The 14464-nt window shown below is 35.7% G+C and overlaps 1 protein-coding gene and 1 pseudogene across 1 annotated transcript; both read right to left on the reverse strand.

Annotated features, from left to right (window-relative positions):
- Positions 1-3393: 3393 nt before the first annotated feature.
- On the reverse strand, positions 3394-9409 carry LOC146606793 (uncharacterized; annotated as a pseudogene).
- On the reverse strand, positions 9409-12891 carry LOC146606794 (uncharacterized). Its single transcript, XM_085349379.1, has 11 exons — positions 12872-12891; positions 11787-11811; positions 11143-11217; positions 10975-11058; positions 10807-10890; positions 10639-10722; positions 10471-10554; positions 10303-10386; positions 10138-10218; positions 9486-9809; positions 9409-9432 (listed from the first exon to the last, which is right to left on the reverse strand). The coding sequence occupies exons 1-11, from the start codon at positions 12889-12891 to the stop codon at positions 9409-9411; spliced, it is 969 nt and encodes a 322-aa protein (XP_085205505.1).
- Between the last annotated feature and the right edge of the window lie 1573 nt (positions 12892-14464).

The following is a 14464-nucleotide window of genomic DNA, read 5'->3' on the forward strand; positions in this document are numbered from 1 at the left end:
ACAATTGACCTAACTTTCTGTGATTTCAAAATGCTCTAAAATGAAAAATTCTTGTTTCCACAGGGTAATTCCACTCTGTATTTACAGTATACAGCCCCACAGTGATACCATATCAATATCAAGTCATTCTGATTTTGCTTTCAAAAATAAAAGACTTTTCAAATTGTCCATAGTTGACCTACCTTTCAGTGATTTCAAAATGCTCTAAAATGAAAAATTCTTGTTTCCACAGGGTAATTCCACTTTAGATCAACAGTATACAACCTCACAGTGATACCATATCAATATCAAGTCATTCTGATTTTGCTTTCAAAAATAAAAGCCCTTTCAAATTGTCCACAATTGACCTAACTTTCTGTGATTTCAAAATGCTCTAAAATGAAAAATTCTTGTTTCCACAGGGTAATTCCACCTTAGATCAACAGTATACAACCTCACAGTGATACCATATCAATATCAAGTCATTCTGATTTTGCTTTCAAAAATAAAAGCCCTTTCAAATTGTCCACAATTGACCTAACTTTCTGTGATTTCAAAATGCTCTAAAATGAAAAATTCTTGTTTCCACAGGGTAATTCCACTTTAGATCAATAGTATACAACCTCACAGTGATACCATATCAATATCAAGTCATTCTGATTTTGCTTTCAAAAATAAAAGCCTTTTCAAATTGTCCATAATTGACCTACCTTTCAGTGATTTCAAAATGCTCTAAAATGAAAAATTCTTGTTTCCACAGGGTAATTCCACCTTAGATCAACAGTATACAACCTCACAGTGATACCATATCAATATCAAGTCATTCTGATTTTGCTTTCAAAAATAAAAGCCCTTTCAAATTGTCCATAATTGACCTAACTTTCAGTGATTTCAAAATGCTCTAAAATGGAAAATTCCTGTTTCCACAGGGTAATTCCACTCTGTATTTACAGTATAAAGCCCCATAGTGATACCATATCAATATCAAGTCATTCTGATTTTGCTTTCAAAAATAAAAGCCCTTTCAAATTGTCCACAATTGACCTAACTTTCAGTGATTTCAAAATGCTCTAAAATGGAAAATTCCTGTTTCCACAGGATAATTCCACCTTAGATCAACAGTATACAACCCCACGGTGACACCATATCAATATCAAGTCATTCTGATTATGCCTTCCAAATTAAAAGCCTTTTCAAATTGTCCATAATTGACCTAACTTTCAGTGATTTCAAAATGCTCTTAAATAGAATTTTGCTGTTTCCACAGGGTAATTCCACTTTAGATCAACAGTATACAACCCCACGGTGATACCATATCAATATCAAGTCATTCTGATTTTGCTTTCAAAAATAAAAGCCCTTTCAAATTGTCCACAATTGACCTAACTTTCATTGATTTCAAAATGCTCTTAAATAGAATTTTGCTGTTTCCACAGGGTAATTCCACTTTAGATCAACAGTATACAACCCCACAGTGACACCATATAAATATCAAGTCATTCTGATTTTGCTTTCAAAAATAAAAGCCCTTTCAAATTGTCCATAATTGACCTAACTTTCAGTGATTTCAAAATGCTCTAAAATGAAAAATTCTTGTTTCCACAGGGTAATTCCACTCCAGATCAACAGTATACAACCCCACGGTGATACCATATCAATATCAAGTCATTCTGATTATGCCTTCCAAAATAAAAGATTTTTCAAATTGTCCATAATTGACCTAACTTTCAGTGATTTCAAAATGCTCTTAAATAGAATTTTGCTGTTTCCACAGGGTAATTCCACTTTAGATCAACAGTATACAACCCCACGGTGATACCATATCAATATCAAGTCATTCTGATTTTGCTTTCAAAAATAAAAGCCTTTTCAAATTGTCCACAATTGACCTAACTTTCAGTGATTTCAAAATGCTCTTAAATAGAATTTTGCTGTTTCCACAGGGTAATTCCACTTTAGATCAACAGTATACAACCCCACAGTGACACCATATAAATATCAAGTCATTCTGATTTTGCTTTCAAAAATAAAAGCCCTTTCAAATTGTCCACAATTGACCTAACTTTCAGTGATTTCAAAATGCTCTAAAATGGAAAATTCCTGTTTCCACAGGATAATTCCACCTTAGATCAACAGTATACAACCTCACAGTGATACCATATCAATATCAAGTCATTCTGATTATGCCTTCCAAATTAAAAGCCTTTTCAAATTGTCCATAATTGACCTAACTTTCAGTGATTTCAAAATGCTCTTAAATAGAATTTTGCTGTTTCCACAGGGTAATTCCACTTTAGATCAACAGTATACAACCCCACGGTGATACCATATCAATATCAAGTCATTCTGATTTTGCTTTCAAAAATAAAAGCCCTTTCAAATTGTCCACAATTGACCTAACTTTCAGTGATTTCAAAATGCTCTTAAATAGAATTTTGCTGTTTCCACAGGGTAATTCCACTTTAGATCAACAGTATACAACCCCGCAGTGATACCATATCAATATCAAGTCATTCTGATTTTGTTTTCAAAAATAAAAGACTTTTCAAATTGTCCATAATTGACCTAACTTTCTGTGATTTCAAAATGCTCTAAAATGGAAAATTCCTGTTTCCACAGGATAATTCCACCTTAGATCAACAGTATACAACCCCACAGTGATACCATATCAATATCAAGTCATTCTGATTTTGCTTTTCATAGTAATGGCCCTTTGAAATTGCCGATATTTGACTTAATCTTCTAACGATTCAAAATGCTCTAAAATGAAAAATTCTTGTTTCCACAGGGTAATTCCACCTTAGATCAACAGTATACAACCCCACAGTGACACCATATCAATATCAAGTCATTCTGATTTTATTTATTAAAATTTACTGAAGTGGATTTCTTTTCTTTACATATTAATGACACAATCTTTTCTTTGTATTTGTAATGTTATGAAATATAACTATTTTCATAAAAGTAACATAGGTAAATCTGTTTATCTTGGAAAACAAAACCCAGAAAAAGGGAACAGCTCGATACAATGAGAATAAATTGTAAATTACAAAAGGTGCAGTCATGATAACATTAAATGTGCTTTAAATGTAAATGAGAACATCACGGAAATGTGAATGAAATATGTATGAAAACGTTTCACCGTATTATGTTGCTCAAATTATCACTTTGGTGGAGACAACAGAGTACGTCTTCAAATATTTTGACACAAGCATCCAATAAGTCTGTGGTTTAACAGCACAGGAGACAATTCCACGGTTCTTCCTTTGCTTTTTGAAAGTCATTGTTGGTCATGTCAAGGCACTGTTCATGGTACCATCTTTGACAGGCGTCACATTGTATCTATTTAAAGTTAAACAGACAAAGCAAAAAAACCCATTTATAGTCAAAGTCTTTTACACATTTTTGAGAAATTCAAATTCCCTCCAACTCACCCAGTTCATCATTGAAGGTCCTGATCCAGGTGGCTTGGTCAGCGAACACATGGCACAGTTGCTGTTAGTGTCAAAAACTAAAATACAGGATCAAAACACATTATATAGACATTCGTTTGAAGGCCAATTTATGCATATGTTAAACAGTGTACTTAAAAATTTCTATCGATTAGACCACAGCATAAAGTGCCATTGTGCACTATAATAATACTACTAACAGAATAATACATTTCAATCTACACACACACACATATACATTCAAATACATATATATATACACACACACATTTTCTCTCTTATTCACCCCCAAACCAACCTGATGCTTGTAGTATCTCCACAGCCATCAATTTTCTTTCCTCTGCCATTTTCTCTTTTGATGTTTTAAATTTCATGACGGGCAAATCTGGAAATACTTTCATCACTGCCCGTGCCATCTACCGAGAAATACTCAAAATTTTAATTGTGAAAAAAAACCCCACAATTCTGCTCAATATAAAATTTCTGATGTTTATAATCTTGCATAAACAGTATGAAAAACAAAGAGCAATAAATAGATTTAAGTCTTTATGAACACCAGGTAACTTCTAACACTCAGTTGTTGAAATGGACATCGTGGATGAATAACTATGTGATATACCTTGTAAACATAGAGAACAAAATGGACAGGGTTAAAAATAACACTCCACTCTACAGTAAGGGCCAGAGGGCCAGTATATTCTTAGATGCTGATGAATAACTGAAATAGGGAACATCTCTAGTTACTAGTTATTAGATATAGTCTGCTTCCAATGTGTGGGCAGCTGACTTCTTTTAACATCTGTTGGGCAATACTCAGTATATTCTATAAAAATGGTGTGGAGAGTCGCAACCTGTGTTATGCTAGTGCCACAGAGACTCAATAAAGTGAGTCCACAGGGTGTCCCATAAGTCTCGTAAGGTGCTGTCAGAGATGTGGATGTTTTCCAAGTTAACCACAATGCTGGACAATACATACCACCTGCATCATGATGTGCTAGCCATTCACCAGAGCGTGCTCAGTGAGAGAATGAGATTACTGATAATGCACCATTATGACACAGGAAATAATTCCAGACGGTGACTTGCTCTCTTTAAAGTATAAGTACTATCTGCAATCGCTGTGCAGCCTTAATATTTGCAAATCCTAAAAAGAGTATGTCCCAAAATCTGCATGACTTAGGGCACCAAAGTATTAACCATATACTTAATTTGTGCAGTATCATGTGAAATTTAGAATTAGATGTATTCATATATATTACAGCTACTGTTATGGATGTGGATATTCTTCTGAACATGGCATGATGGTATGGCAAACAAGTAAGAAATTATATACAAATGTATATTATCATCACTTACCATCACCACCAATACTCCACAGCTGAAGCCATCCTTCTGCACTGGATGGGTCAAGACACCTCCCTTCCATTTAATGTCCACCCATTCTGTTTTTGCGTGGCAGGTTCTCCTCATTTTTAAGTAATCACTGCACAAAATTTTACAAAGCATTATACAATTTGGTATATGTCATATTTCCTAATTTTAAAAAAAACATATTTTACAGAATTAAAGAGAATTTTATTTATTTTTTATTGATTTATTTTTTGGCCTGTCTCTTTTGGCTCTTTTGCCATCAGAATTATTGTCTTAATAATTTGTTCACCTGATAATTTTTATTTAACCGTACTGATTTATTTTGCAAATGAGACCTGGCCAAGAGGATGCCAACAGAGAAACACGCATTGTGGGGCCAGGTACAAAAAGCTTCTACAAAAATGCAGTTGTAGTAAACTAACTTGTAAAGCCTATTTGCATATAACAAAATGTGTTGAAGCCTAAGTACCTGAATTTACGTGCAGCGAGTTTAGAGTCTTCCTCCTCTGATGAACTTGGGGAAGGATCAAGGAGATAAACAGTGTGATTCACTGCATTGATGAACTGTAGCAAAGATAAATAATTAAAACAATATTAATATATCGTCATTAAAAAAATACACAGACTTTAAAGTTATAATATTGTTGCTTACCAGAAACTTCCAGTGTACATTTTTAATGTTAACAAACGTGACAATGGCCTGGTACTGATCGAAGTTTACCTGTCAGAAAAAATTTATGTATTTCTTACAGTTTGTGGAATTCTATTAGCATTCAATCAGTAATTCTTTCTAAATGTATTTGGACATAATTATATGGACATTGGACAGTCATCTTACGTTCCGCAAGCTTTGGCGAGAAAGCTGTGTCCGATCACCAAACAGAATCAATCCCGCTGTGTAATGGTTCATAATGTAGATCCCCTTTTTGCTCCTTTTTTGCCAGACAATGAAAAAGCCCTTCAATTACCTACGTAAAGAATTTTCATAAACACAAAGCTATGTAATTTATATACTTTAAATTGTGTTAATGATAAATAATTACATGATAATGTCCTTTTAATTTAATTACATTACACATTCGAATTATTGTGGTTATGAGTGCTTAAATTAATCATTGATATACCTCGCCTGTTAGCCACAGGTGTGGTCGAAGGGTTCGCAGATCACTGTGGCGGATAATTATGGACGTACCATGGTTTGTTGAGGGAAGCACAGAAACCACAACCTCTGTGTCTCTTTTCTTCCACAAAGACAGGACCTCCTCATTCAAGAAAAACACACTTAACATACGATCTTACCAGCTATTGAACATGATTTTGTTATTTCTAACAAAAGTTTATGGACTGTTATTAACAATATGTCTTTGTAAAATTCATTCAAAATGTATCACTCCAAGTCTTGAATGGTAAATGAACTGGTTCTTATAAAGCACTTTTCTACTCTTCTGAGCATTCAAAGCGATTTACACAACTTGTGCATTCACCCAAGCAGATTTTTCTAAGTGTGTTCTAAGTAACATTCACACACAATCGATGGATGCACTGGAGAGCAATTTATGGTTAGTATCTTGGATTTTTGGTATGCAGACTAGGAGAAGCCAGTAATCAAACCAACAAACTTCAAATCAGTAGATGACCTGCTCTACCACCTGAGCTACAGCCACCCTTGAGCATTGGTAACTATATAAACTCAAAGCTGTAATGGCAACACTTGCAAAGTTAATTTTCCCATACTCTAACTATGTTCCCGAATGCTTTTTCCCATTCAGTTTCTACTGAGGAAAAAATATTTATTTATTTAGTTATTCCCAAAATTTACCATGTGATCACTGCATTCATTTTGAATTTTGGTGCCTCCCACTTAAGTTAAGGTTACAACTAGTCAACCAAAATCCTGGATATTCACATCGAATGAGTTGAACATGAATATCAACATGTAACTACATAAGATTTGACCTTCATACACGTGTCCATGACTGATTACTGTGTCATGGAAAGGATCTTCTATGGAAAAAGAAGGCATAACTATTACTTTGATGAATCCTTTATGTTAGCAGTTGTCAATCCTACCTGTAATTCTGGATTTTCTAAGGTGACATCCTCAACTTTAGCAGTCTGCACAGGGGAACTCGGGGCCATAGAGGAAGCAACCTATATAAATATTGTGTACAAGAAATACAAAAAATGTTATGCAAAATATTGGTCTTTATATATGAAAGATAAATTTGCGCAACATTTTATACCATCTTTGAAGATCTCTTGAAAGGAAATGGCTTGCGGAGTACTGTTACATATCTCCCCTTCTTTTTTTGGCGACGTTCCTTCCATTTTTCTTCGTCCACTCGAAATTTCTGAACCAAAAATATGAGTCATTGAACATTGTTTAGGAATTACAAGTGAAATGCTGTGACAACATTTTCCTTAATTTACAATACACCAAAACACACAAAAATGTCCAGTAAGACACACAGGTGCAAACAAGCTATAACATCACAATGTGGGGCACCTCAATATCCCACCACATCAAGAACACTTTTTTGTAATGTTCCATTTTGAAACGGCAAAGCATTGATGGACATCAGCCAGTCATTTTGCAAACCTTTCTTTGAAGCATTCTTTTTGAGTCTTCGTACTCCTTCAGCAGCGCTGTGTGACTGATTTGATACTGGACAACAAAGTCATCCAGCCTGGTGAGCCTTCCCGAACGTAGACGGATATGTTTCAGATCCCACTGGCTCTTCTCCATTATCCCCTGCGTTTTATTATTCTCAGTGATATTCTGAAAAATCAAATTAAGAAATCATTAATTGTGATTTCTTTTAAAGATACACATTGTTGTGTGCAATGTTGTATGATCTGCAATACAGATGACTCCTCTGGACCCACTGTTTCTCAATCACACCACACAAATATGTATATATACTAAAAATCAGGTGTCTTACTTGTCTCTTGATCTTTCTTAAGGCATTGTATTTGTTGTGGTACTGCTCATACATTTTCCCAGTGCCATGTCTTCCAAGGTCACCTTTGGATTTTGAAGATTTGAATAATATTGATGTGTGTAATTTCATTTTATAAACTAATTACTTTTTTACTTTAAAATGGCTTACCTAACATTATTGCAGACCATAATCCAGAAAAAGGAAGAAGATATTTGCTGATGTGCTCCATGAGCCCCTTGCTGTAGTAAGGGTTTGCCTCACCATCCATCTCCAATGATGTGTTGGAAATGAGCTTCTTAAAATGTCTCCCAAAGAGGTTGTTTCCCTTGACTCCCTAGCCAACAGACAAAACAGAATAATTATGTGATTTGAACATTGTGTACACTCATCTTTCATATCTATAATCTAAAAACCCAACATTATGTTGTATAAAACATTTAAAATTACTTGTGACTTGTGATTATTATGCTATTCCAAAGTATTTAAAAAGATATATAAGAGGCAAACGTTTAGCCTTTAGTTTTAATAAAAATTGACTTTGGTTTACCTTCAGGTCCTCATCAGCTTTTGAGTTTCTGTCATTGCCATCAACATCAACATTGGCTTTCTGCATGAACAACTGAAGGTTGTGAAAATGTTTTTCGACATTCTCACCACTACATGGACTCCCAAAAACAACTGCAGCACTTTGCACCATGTCAGTGAGGTCTTTCAATGAAGTCGCAGTAGTGAACACTCCAAAAGTGTGCATTGCAAGATGGTAGTTCTTTGGTGCACTGCAGTTAAAGAAAAAATTGTCTTTAAGTGTTTCCAAAACAGTAATAATGTTTTCCCAAATTGAAAAATGAAATGCCATGTCACATGTCATAATAAAAAAACAAACAAGTGAATACCGTATTAAAAGGACTACACTTACTACTTTTTACAGATCTCCTTAGCATTCTTCATAACATGACTAAGGCATCTGTGAAGAATTGGAACCTCGAAGTCTTCCTTGTTTCCTTTCCCCGAAGCGATGTTATAATAATGATTCATTGTGTCAGAGAGATTTTTTTTTTGCAAAAGCTAAACAGATAGCTTGCATTAGGACCATAGATCCATCACACATAAGCATTAAAGGTGAACGGATGGCTTTGCGCCCAAAGGCCCTTGCAACATCAGTCAGAAATGCTTCCAAAAAATATTTGACTGAGGCAGTGGTATGGTCACAGGTTAAATATGTAGCCACTGGTAGGGGGGAGGATGTTTTCCGTGGATTTCTTACTACAAGTTCGTAAACATAGAAAGGAGGCGAACCCTTTCTTTTTTTCATGATACTTCCTGTAGCATCCAAATACACGATGTCCTCCCAACAGCGGCTCTGGAAGATCTCAATACTCCTGGAAGACCATAAAAAAACACCTTTTGGATGTAACATTACTTTCTGCAATACATCCTCTGGGTTGTTCTTCTTGTTTGCCACCATTAACTGGAGACTCATAATCTCATTATGATGAAGACGACTTTTCTTTCTGATTTCCAAGGCTATGTTTCTCAACACTTGAGGAGTTGGAACTTCATCTCTACACCCCGATTGCACAACATCATCATCCATTTTGCTCATTTTTTCCAGATACATGGCTCTAGGTAATTGTTTTTCCAATTCATGGCCAATTTTATCTCTCTTATGAGCTCTTACAGGTCTTCTTCTTAGTTCATAGTGGTTGTGCACACACTCGAAACCTTGAAAATTGACTTTTGCCTTTAGATCTTCTTCATTATCTACAGTGACAGTGACAGTGACTGGACAATCCTCAAAACTGCAGTAACCCAGACACCAGAAGAAAGGGCCCTTTCTTACTGAGTCCAAAGCCTTGACTCTGTGCCTTTTGAAGGCAAAGGAACAATATGGAAACACAGTCCGTATTCCGTCTGAAATCAGATTTGTCCACTGTAGTCCCTTGTATCCTCTTTGGGATCTCTTATTTTTTATATTAGTCCATTCTTTCCTTTTCAGGAAAAAAAATTTTGTTGCAAGTGGGACCCTGACTCTTATGAATCCATCATCGGATGAGTTGCTGTTAGGCTAAAAAAGAGGAAAAAATTATTTTGTGAGAAAACATTTTGTCCATGTTACATAACTACTGTAATATCAGTAAATATACTTGAAATACTTGTGTATTTTAAGTATATTAACAACCAGTGTTTGTAATGTCATAATATATAGCAAACATTAATGTTGAGAAGTGTCATGAAATATAAATTTCATTCAATGTTACAACATTTGATAAAATTCTTTATTTAATTGTTTATTTTTTTTAAAAAATATATTTTTTATGTAATATAAAGTGGTCATTTAAACAATGATCCTAGTACCAATCATAACTTATGTGAAAGCATTTTTAATGATTGACCTGCTCAGGAGACAGCTGTCCATCCTCCTGCAAGGAGAAGACCGGTGACAGAGAAGCGGCAGCTGATAGTTCTTCTGGTTGCTATTACATGAGTGGAGAGGTGTAACTTTAGTGTAATTACAAGGAAGCATTGAAGAGAATTTATGATAGTACAGACAGACTGACCTGCTCAGGAGACAGCTGTCCATCCTCCTGCAAGGAGAAGACCGGTGACAGAGAAGCAGCAGCTGATAGTTCTTCTTCTGGTTGCTATTACATGAGTGGAGAGGTGTAACTTTAGTGTAATTACATGGAAGCATTGAAGAGAATTTATGATAGTACAGACAGACTGACCTGCTCAGGAGACAGCTGTCCATCCTCCTGCAAGGAGAAGACCGGTGACAGAGAAGCGGCAGCTGATAGTTCTTCTTCTGGTTGCTATTACATGAGTGGAGAGGTGTAACTTTAGTGTAATGACATGGAAGCGTTGAAGAGAATTTATGATAGTACAGACAGACTGACCTGCTCAGGAGACAGCTGTCCATCCTCCTGCAAGGAGAAGACCGGTGACAGAGAAGCGGCAGCTGATAGTTCTTCTTCTGGTTGCTATTACATGAGTGGAGAGGTGTAACTTTAGTGTAATGACATGGAAGCGTTGAAGAGAATTTATGATAGTACAGACAGACTGACCTGCTCAGGAGACAGCTGTCCATCCTCCTGCAAGGAGAAGACCGGTGACAGAGAAGCAGCAGCTGATAGTTCTTCTTCTGGTTGCTATTACATGAGTGGAGAGGTGTAACTTTAGTGTAATTACATGGAAGCGTTGAAGAGAATTTATGATAGTACAGACAGACTGACCTGCTCAGGAGACAGCTGTCCATCCTCCTGCAAGGAGAAGACCGGTGACAGAGAAGCAGCAGCTGATAGTTCTTCTTCTGGTTGCTATTACATGAGTGGAGAGGTGTAACTTTAGTGTAATGACATGGAAGCGTTGAAGAGAATTTATGATAGTACAGACAGACTGACCTGCTCAGGAGACAGCTGTCCATCCTCCTGCAAGGAGAAGACCGGTGACAGAGAAGCAGCAGCTGATAGTTCTTCCTGTTGAAAATGACATTACCCGTAACAATATTAATTTTAGGGATAATTTCAACAGTAACACATTGACTAAAATTTGGTATACCAACATATTTGATATCAAACACATAGAATTTTATGTATGGAACCTGCTCTGGTGGCTTTTGTCCATTATCTGAATCCCCTTCGACTGGTATAGACAAGTTCTGTAGAGAACAGGCATACATTTTTAATAAATTTGATTTTAACTAAATAATATATATATATAATAATATAGAATATATAATATATACAATATATATTTTTTAAAAATAAGTGAAAAGAACTAACCTGACGAAATGCATCACAAATTCTGTAGCGGTTATTTTTATTATTCTGAATACCAAGTGTCAGGCAAACTTGACCCCAGGGGCCTTCTTTATGAAGTGCATGGTCCTCCAGTTGCATGCCATGTTTTTTCAGCTGTTCCACAGTTTCAATAATTTCATTGATTGTGATCAGTTTATTTTTGTTCTAAAACAGAAGATATAGCATTTTCAGTTTTATTTTTCATGGAAAATGTATATGAAAGTAAAGAAGAAAAAAACACATACCCCAAATAAGCTGAAGCGGTAGACTCTAAATGTAAAAAAGAAAACATTACAAAGTCATTTATATCATTGATGAATATGAAATCATAACATTTTATAAATAATATGTATGATATTCTCAATGAATTGAGAACAATTTTAAATCAGTGCCACTAATTACAAAACTATCAACTTTGTTTCTATTCAAGTACTATTTGAACATGTTTTTGTGAAATGCAATGCCCCTGAAGAAAATGTGCAGCACTTGATGTTAAAAAATTTCCTCCTGCCTTCTTTTAATTCAATTCACACCCTTCACCCTGGGGACCGTTTAGTGCCACACCCCAAAAAATGCTATAAAAAATTTATATATTCATATATAATGTGAAACGTCAAATGTGAAACAAGGGCGCCACTTGGTGGACAAATAAAAAATTTACAACTCAAGGCCCCTAGTCCCAAACGAAACCTAAAATGAAATCATGACGATCACTTGAACGGTAATTATTTTGCCGTGAAAAATAGCGTTTATAATGGAAGTAAATTGGCACAAAACGGTCCCTAGGAAGGAGGGTGTGGGGATTTTTGCTGCTCAGCCATTTTAGATTGATTTAAGATATTCACCCTGAAATATTAAAATTGACAGTAAAAAACTATCTTTTGGCAAGTTCGGTTATATTCCACTGAACACAGTGGAAATGGCAGCCATTTAAAACATAAAAGTGGCACAAAAAGGTCCCAAGAAGGCAGGGTTTTTTATAAGCCATAGCCTGTTAGCAACAGATGTGCCTGTTATAGAACACGTGTTAATTAATTTCTGCGGTATGCTACAACTTTCCCTGAGTCCTGTGCGCAAATCTTTTTTTGTTTTTGCTCATAGCGAAGCCTGTTATCGAAAAAAACCCCAGTAATAATATGGTGAAATAAATGTAAGATTAAGTGTTACACATAAGAAAAAAGACATTTTTACAATCAGAAATAAACTAGCTAATATCTTAGGCTAGGCTACAAGACTTGATCACTCAATTACATGTAATTGGAGATGAACTACTTAGTTAGCAAATTTTAAAAGTTAATATTTAAAGTTTATACGTAAAAAACGAACTCACCCCTTCTCCTTCTTCGGCATTTTTTCTGCACAAGACTGTTATGTTCAAAATGACATGTTTTCACCTCTAGTTTTTGGAATGTCGACAGAGTCAGACACTCAAAGCACGCATGTCCAGTAGTGTGCGGTATAGGCTCTCCAACAGATTTTGTTTTTTTTCAAGTGGACCATTATGGCTTTGCAATATTGCTCCACTTGATTAAAAATTTAAAATATCTCTATTTAATCAAACATTTTATTGTAAAATTTAAATTTGCAGTAAAAATCAAAGGAATAAACATAATTGGTTGATAGGAAATATTAAGAGTTAGACAAGAGACGTTCAAAAGACGGGAAAAAACAGAGGGGATGTGGGACGGTGACACAAGACAGTAAATTCCATTGGATTACCTACTGGAAGAAAAATGCAGAAAAGAAAACAAGCAAAAATATAACACAGTACACAACAGCAAGTATCACATCCACAACCTAGATAAGTATAAGTAACAGTAGATAATAAATATTGGTGTCAGCACAGCCCCTGCCAACAAACATTACCATCTACATGTATTTAAAATTGAGACGTGGGCACCGGCAACTTAGGAGAGGTTGAATACACAGACCATCCCTTGGACGCCATTCAGCATGCCCAGCACAAGTGATGTTGATGTATAGATTGTGGAATAAAATTGAGGTACAGGTGGTCAGAAGGGGACACAGCAGGAATGTCTCACACCCACCTCAGTGAAACAACTGTACGCCAAAGCCCTGCATTTGTGACGGTGTGATGGAGTGGGGATGAGGAGGGGAGGAAAGTGAAGGCAAAGTACTCTCTCGTGGGGCCAGGTCCCCCGCTTACCCAAGTAGTCACCCCTGGAAGCCACAGAGGCCCATCCGGACGGGGGCCTACATTAGCACCACCACCAAGCCCCACGGAGCCTTGGGTGGTGGGCGCACATCGTAACCCACCACAGAGGAAACTACATCCACCCAAACATTCAATAATCTCTCTGACTGCATAAGACAAAAGACACCACGGCTGAGTTTATTGTCCACCTCTGTACTAATTTTAAAGTTAAGTATTGGCTTTTTTTTGTGTGTTTTAAATGTGGTTAATACTTGACAAACAAAGTAAAAAGAAAAAACCAAAAAGAGAATTATAAATTAAAGGGCCTTGGAGATGTCATTCAAACTAACACCATTGCACATCAAAACATACATGTGAGTAACAGAAAGAATAAAAAAAAAACCATTTCAGAATAATTATAAAGTGGAATTACCCTTTGGAAACAGCAAAATTCTATTTAAGAGCATTTTGAAATCACTGAAAGTTAGGTCAACTATGGACAATTTGAAAAGTCTTTTATTTTGGAAGGCATAATCAGAATGACTTGATATTGATATGGTGTCACTGTGGGGTTGTATACTGTTGATCTAAGGTGGAATTACCCTGTGGAAACAAGAATTTTTCATTTTATAGCATTTTGAAATCACAGAAAGTTAGGTCAATTATGGACAATTTGAAAGGGCTTTTATTTTTGAAAGCAAAATCAGAATGACTTGATATTTATATGGTGTCACTGTGGGGTTGTATACTGTTGATCTAAAGTGGAAT

The sequence above is a fragment of the Diplotaxodon limnothrissa genome, unplaced genomic scaffold (assembly GCF_057381915.1).
Source record: "Diplotaxodon limnothrissa isolate DT_005_m unplaced genomic scaffold, D_limnothrissa_male_GT1.1 unmapped_scaffold_7, whole genome shotgun sequence".
Lineage (NCBI taxonomy): Eukaryota > Metazoa > Chordata > Actinopteri > Cichliformes > Cichlidae > Diplotaxodon > Diplotaxodon limnothrissa.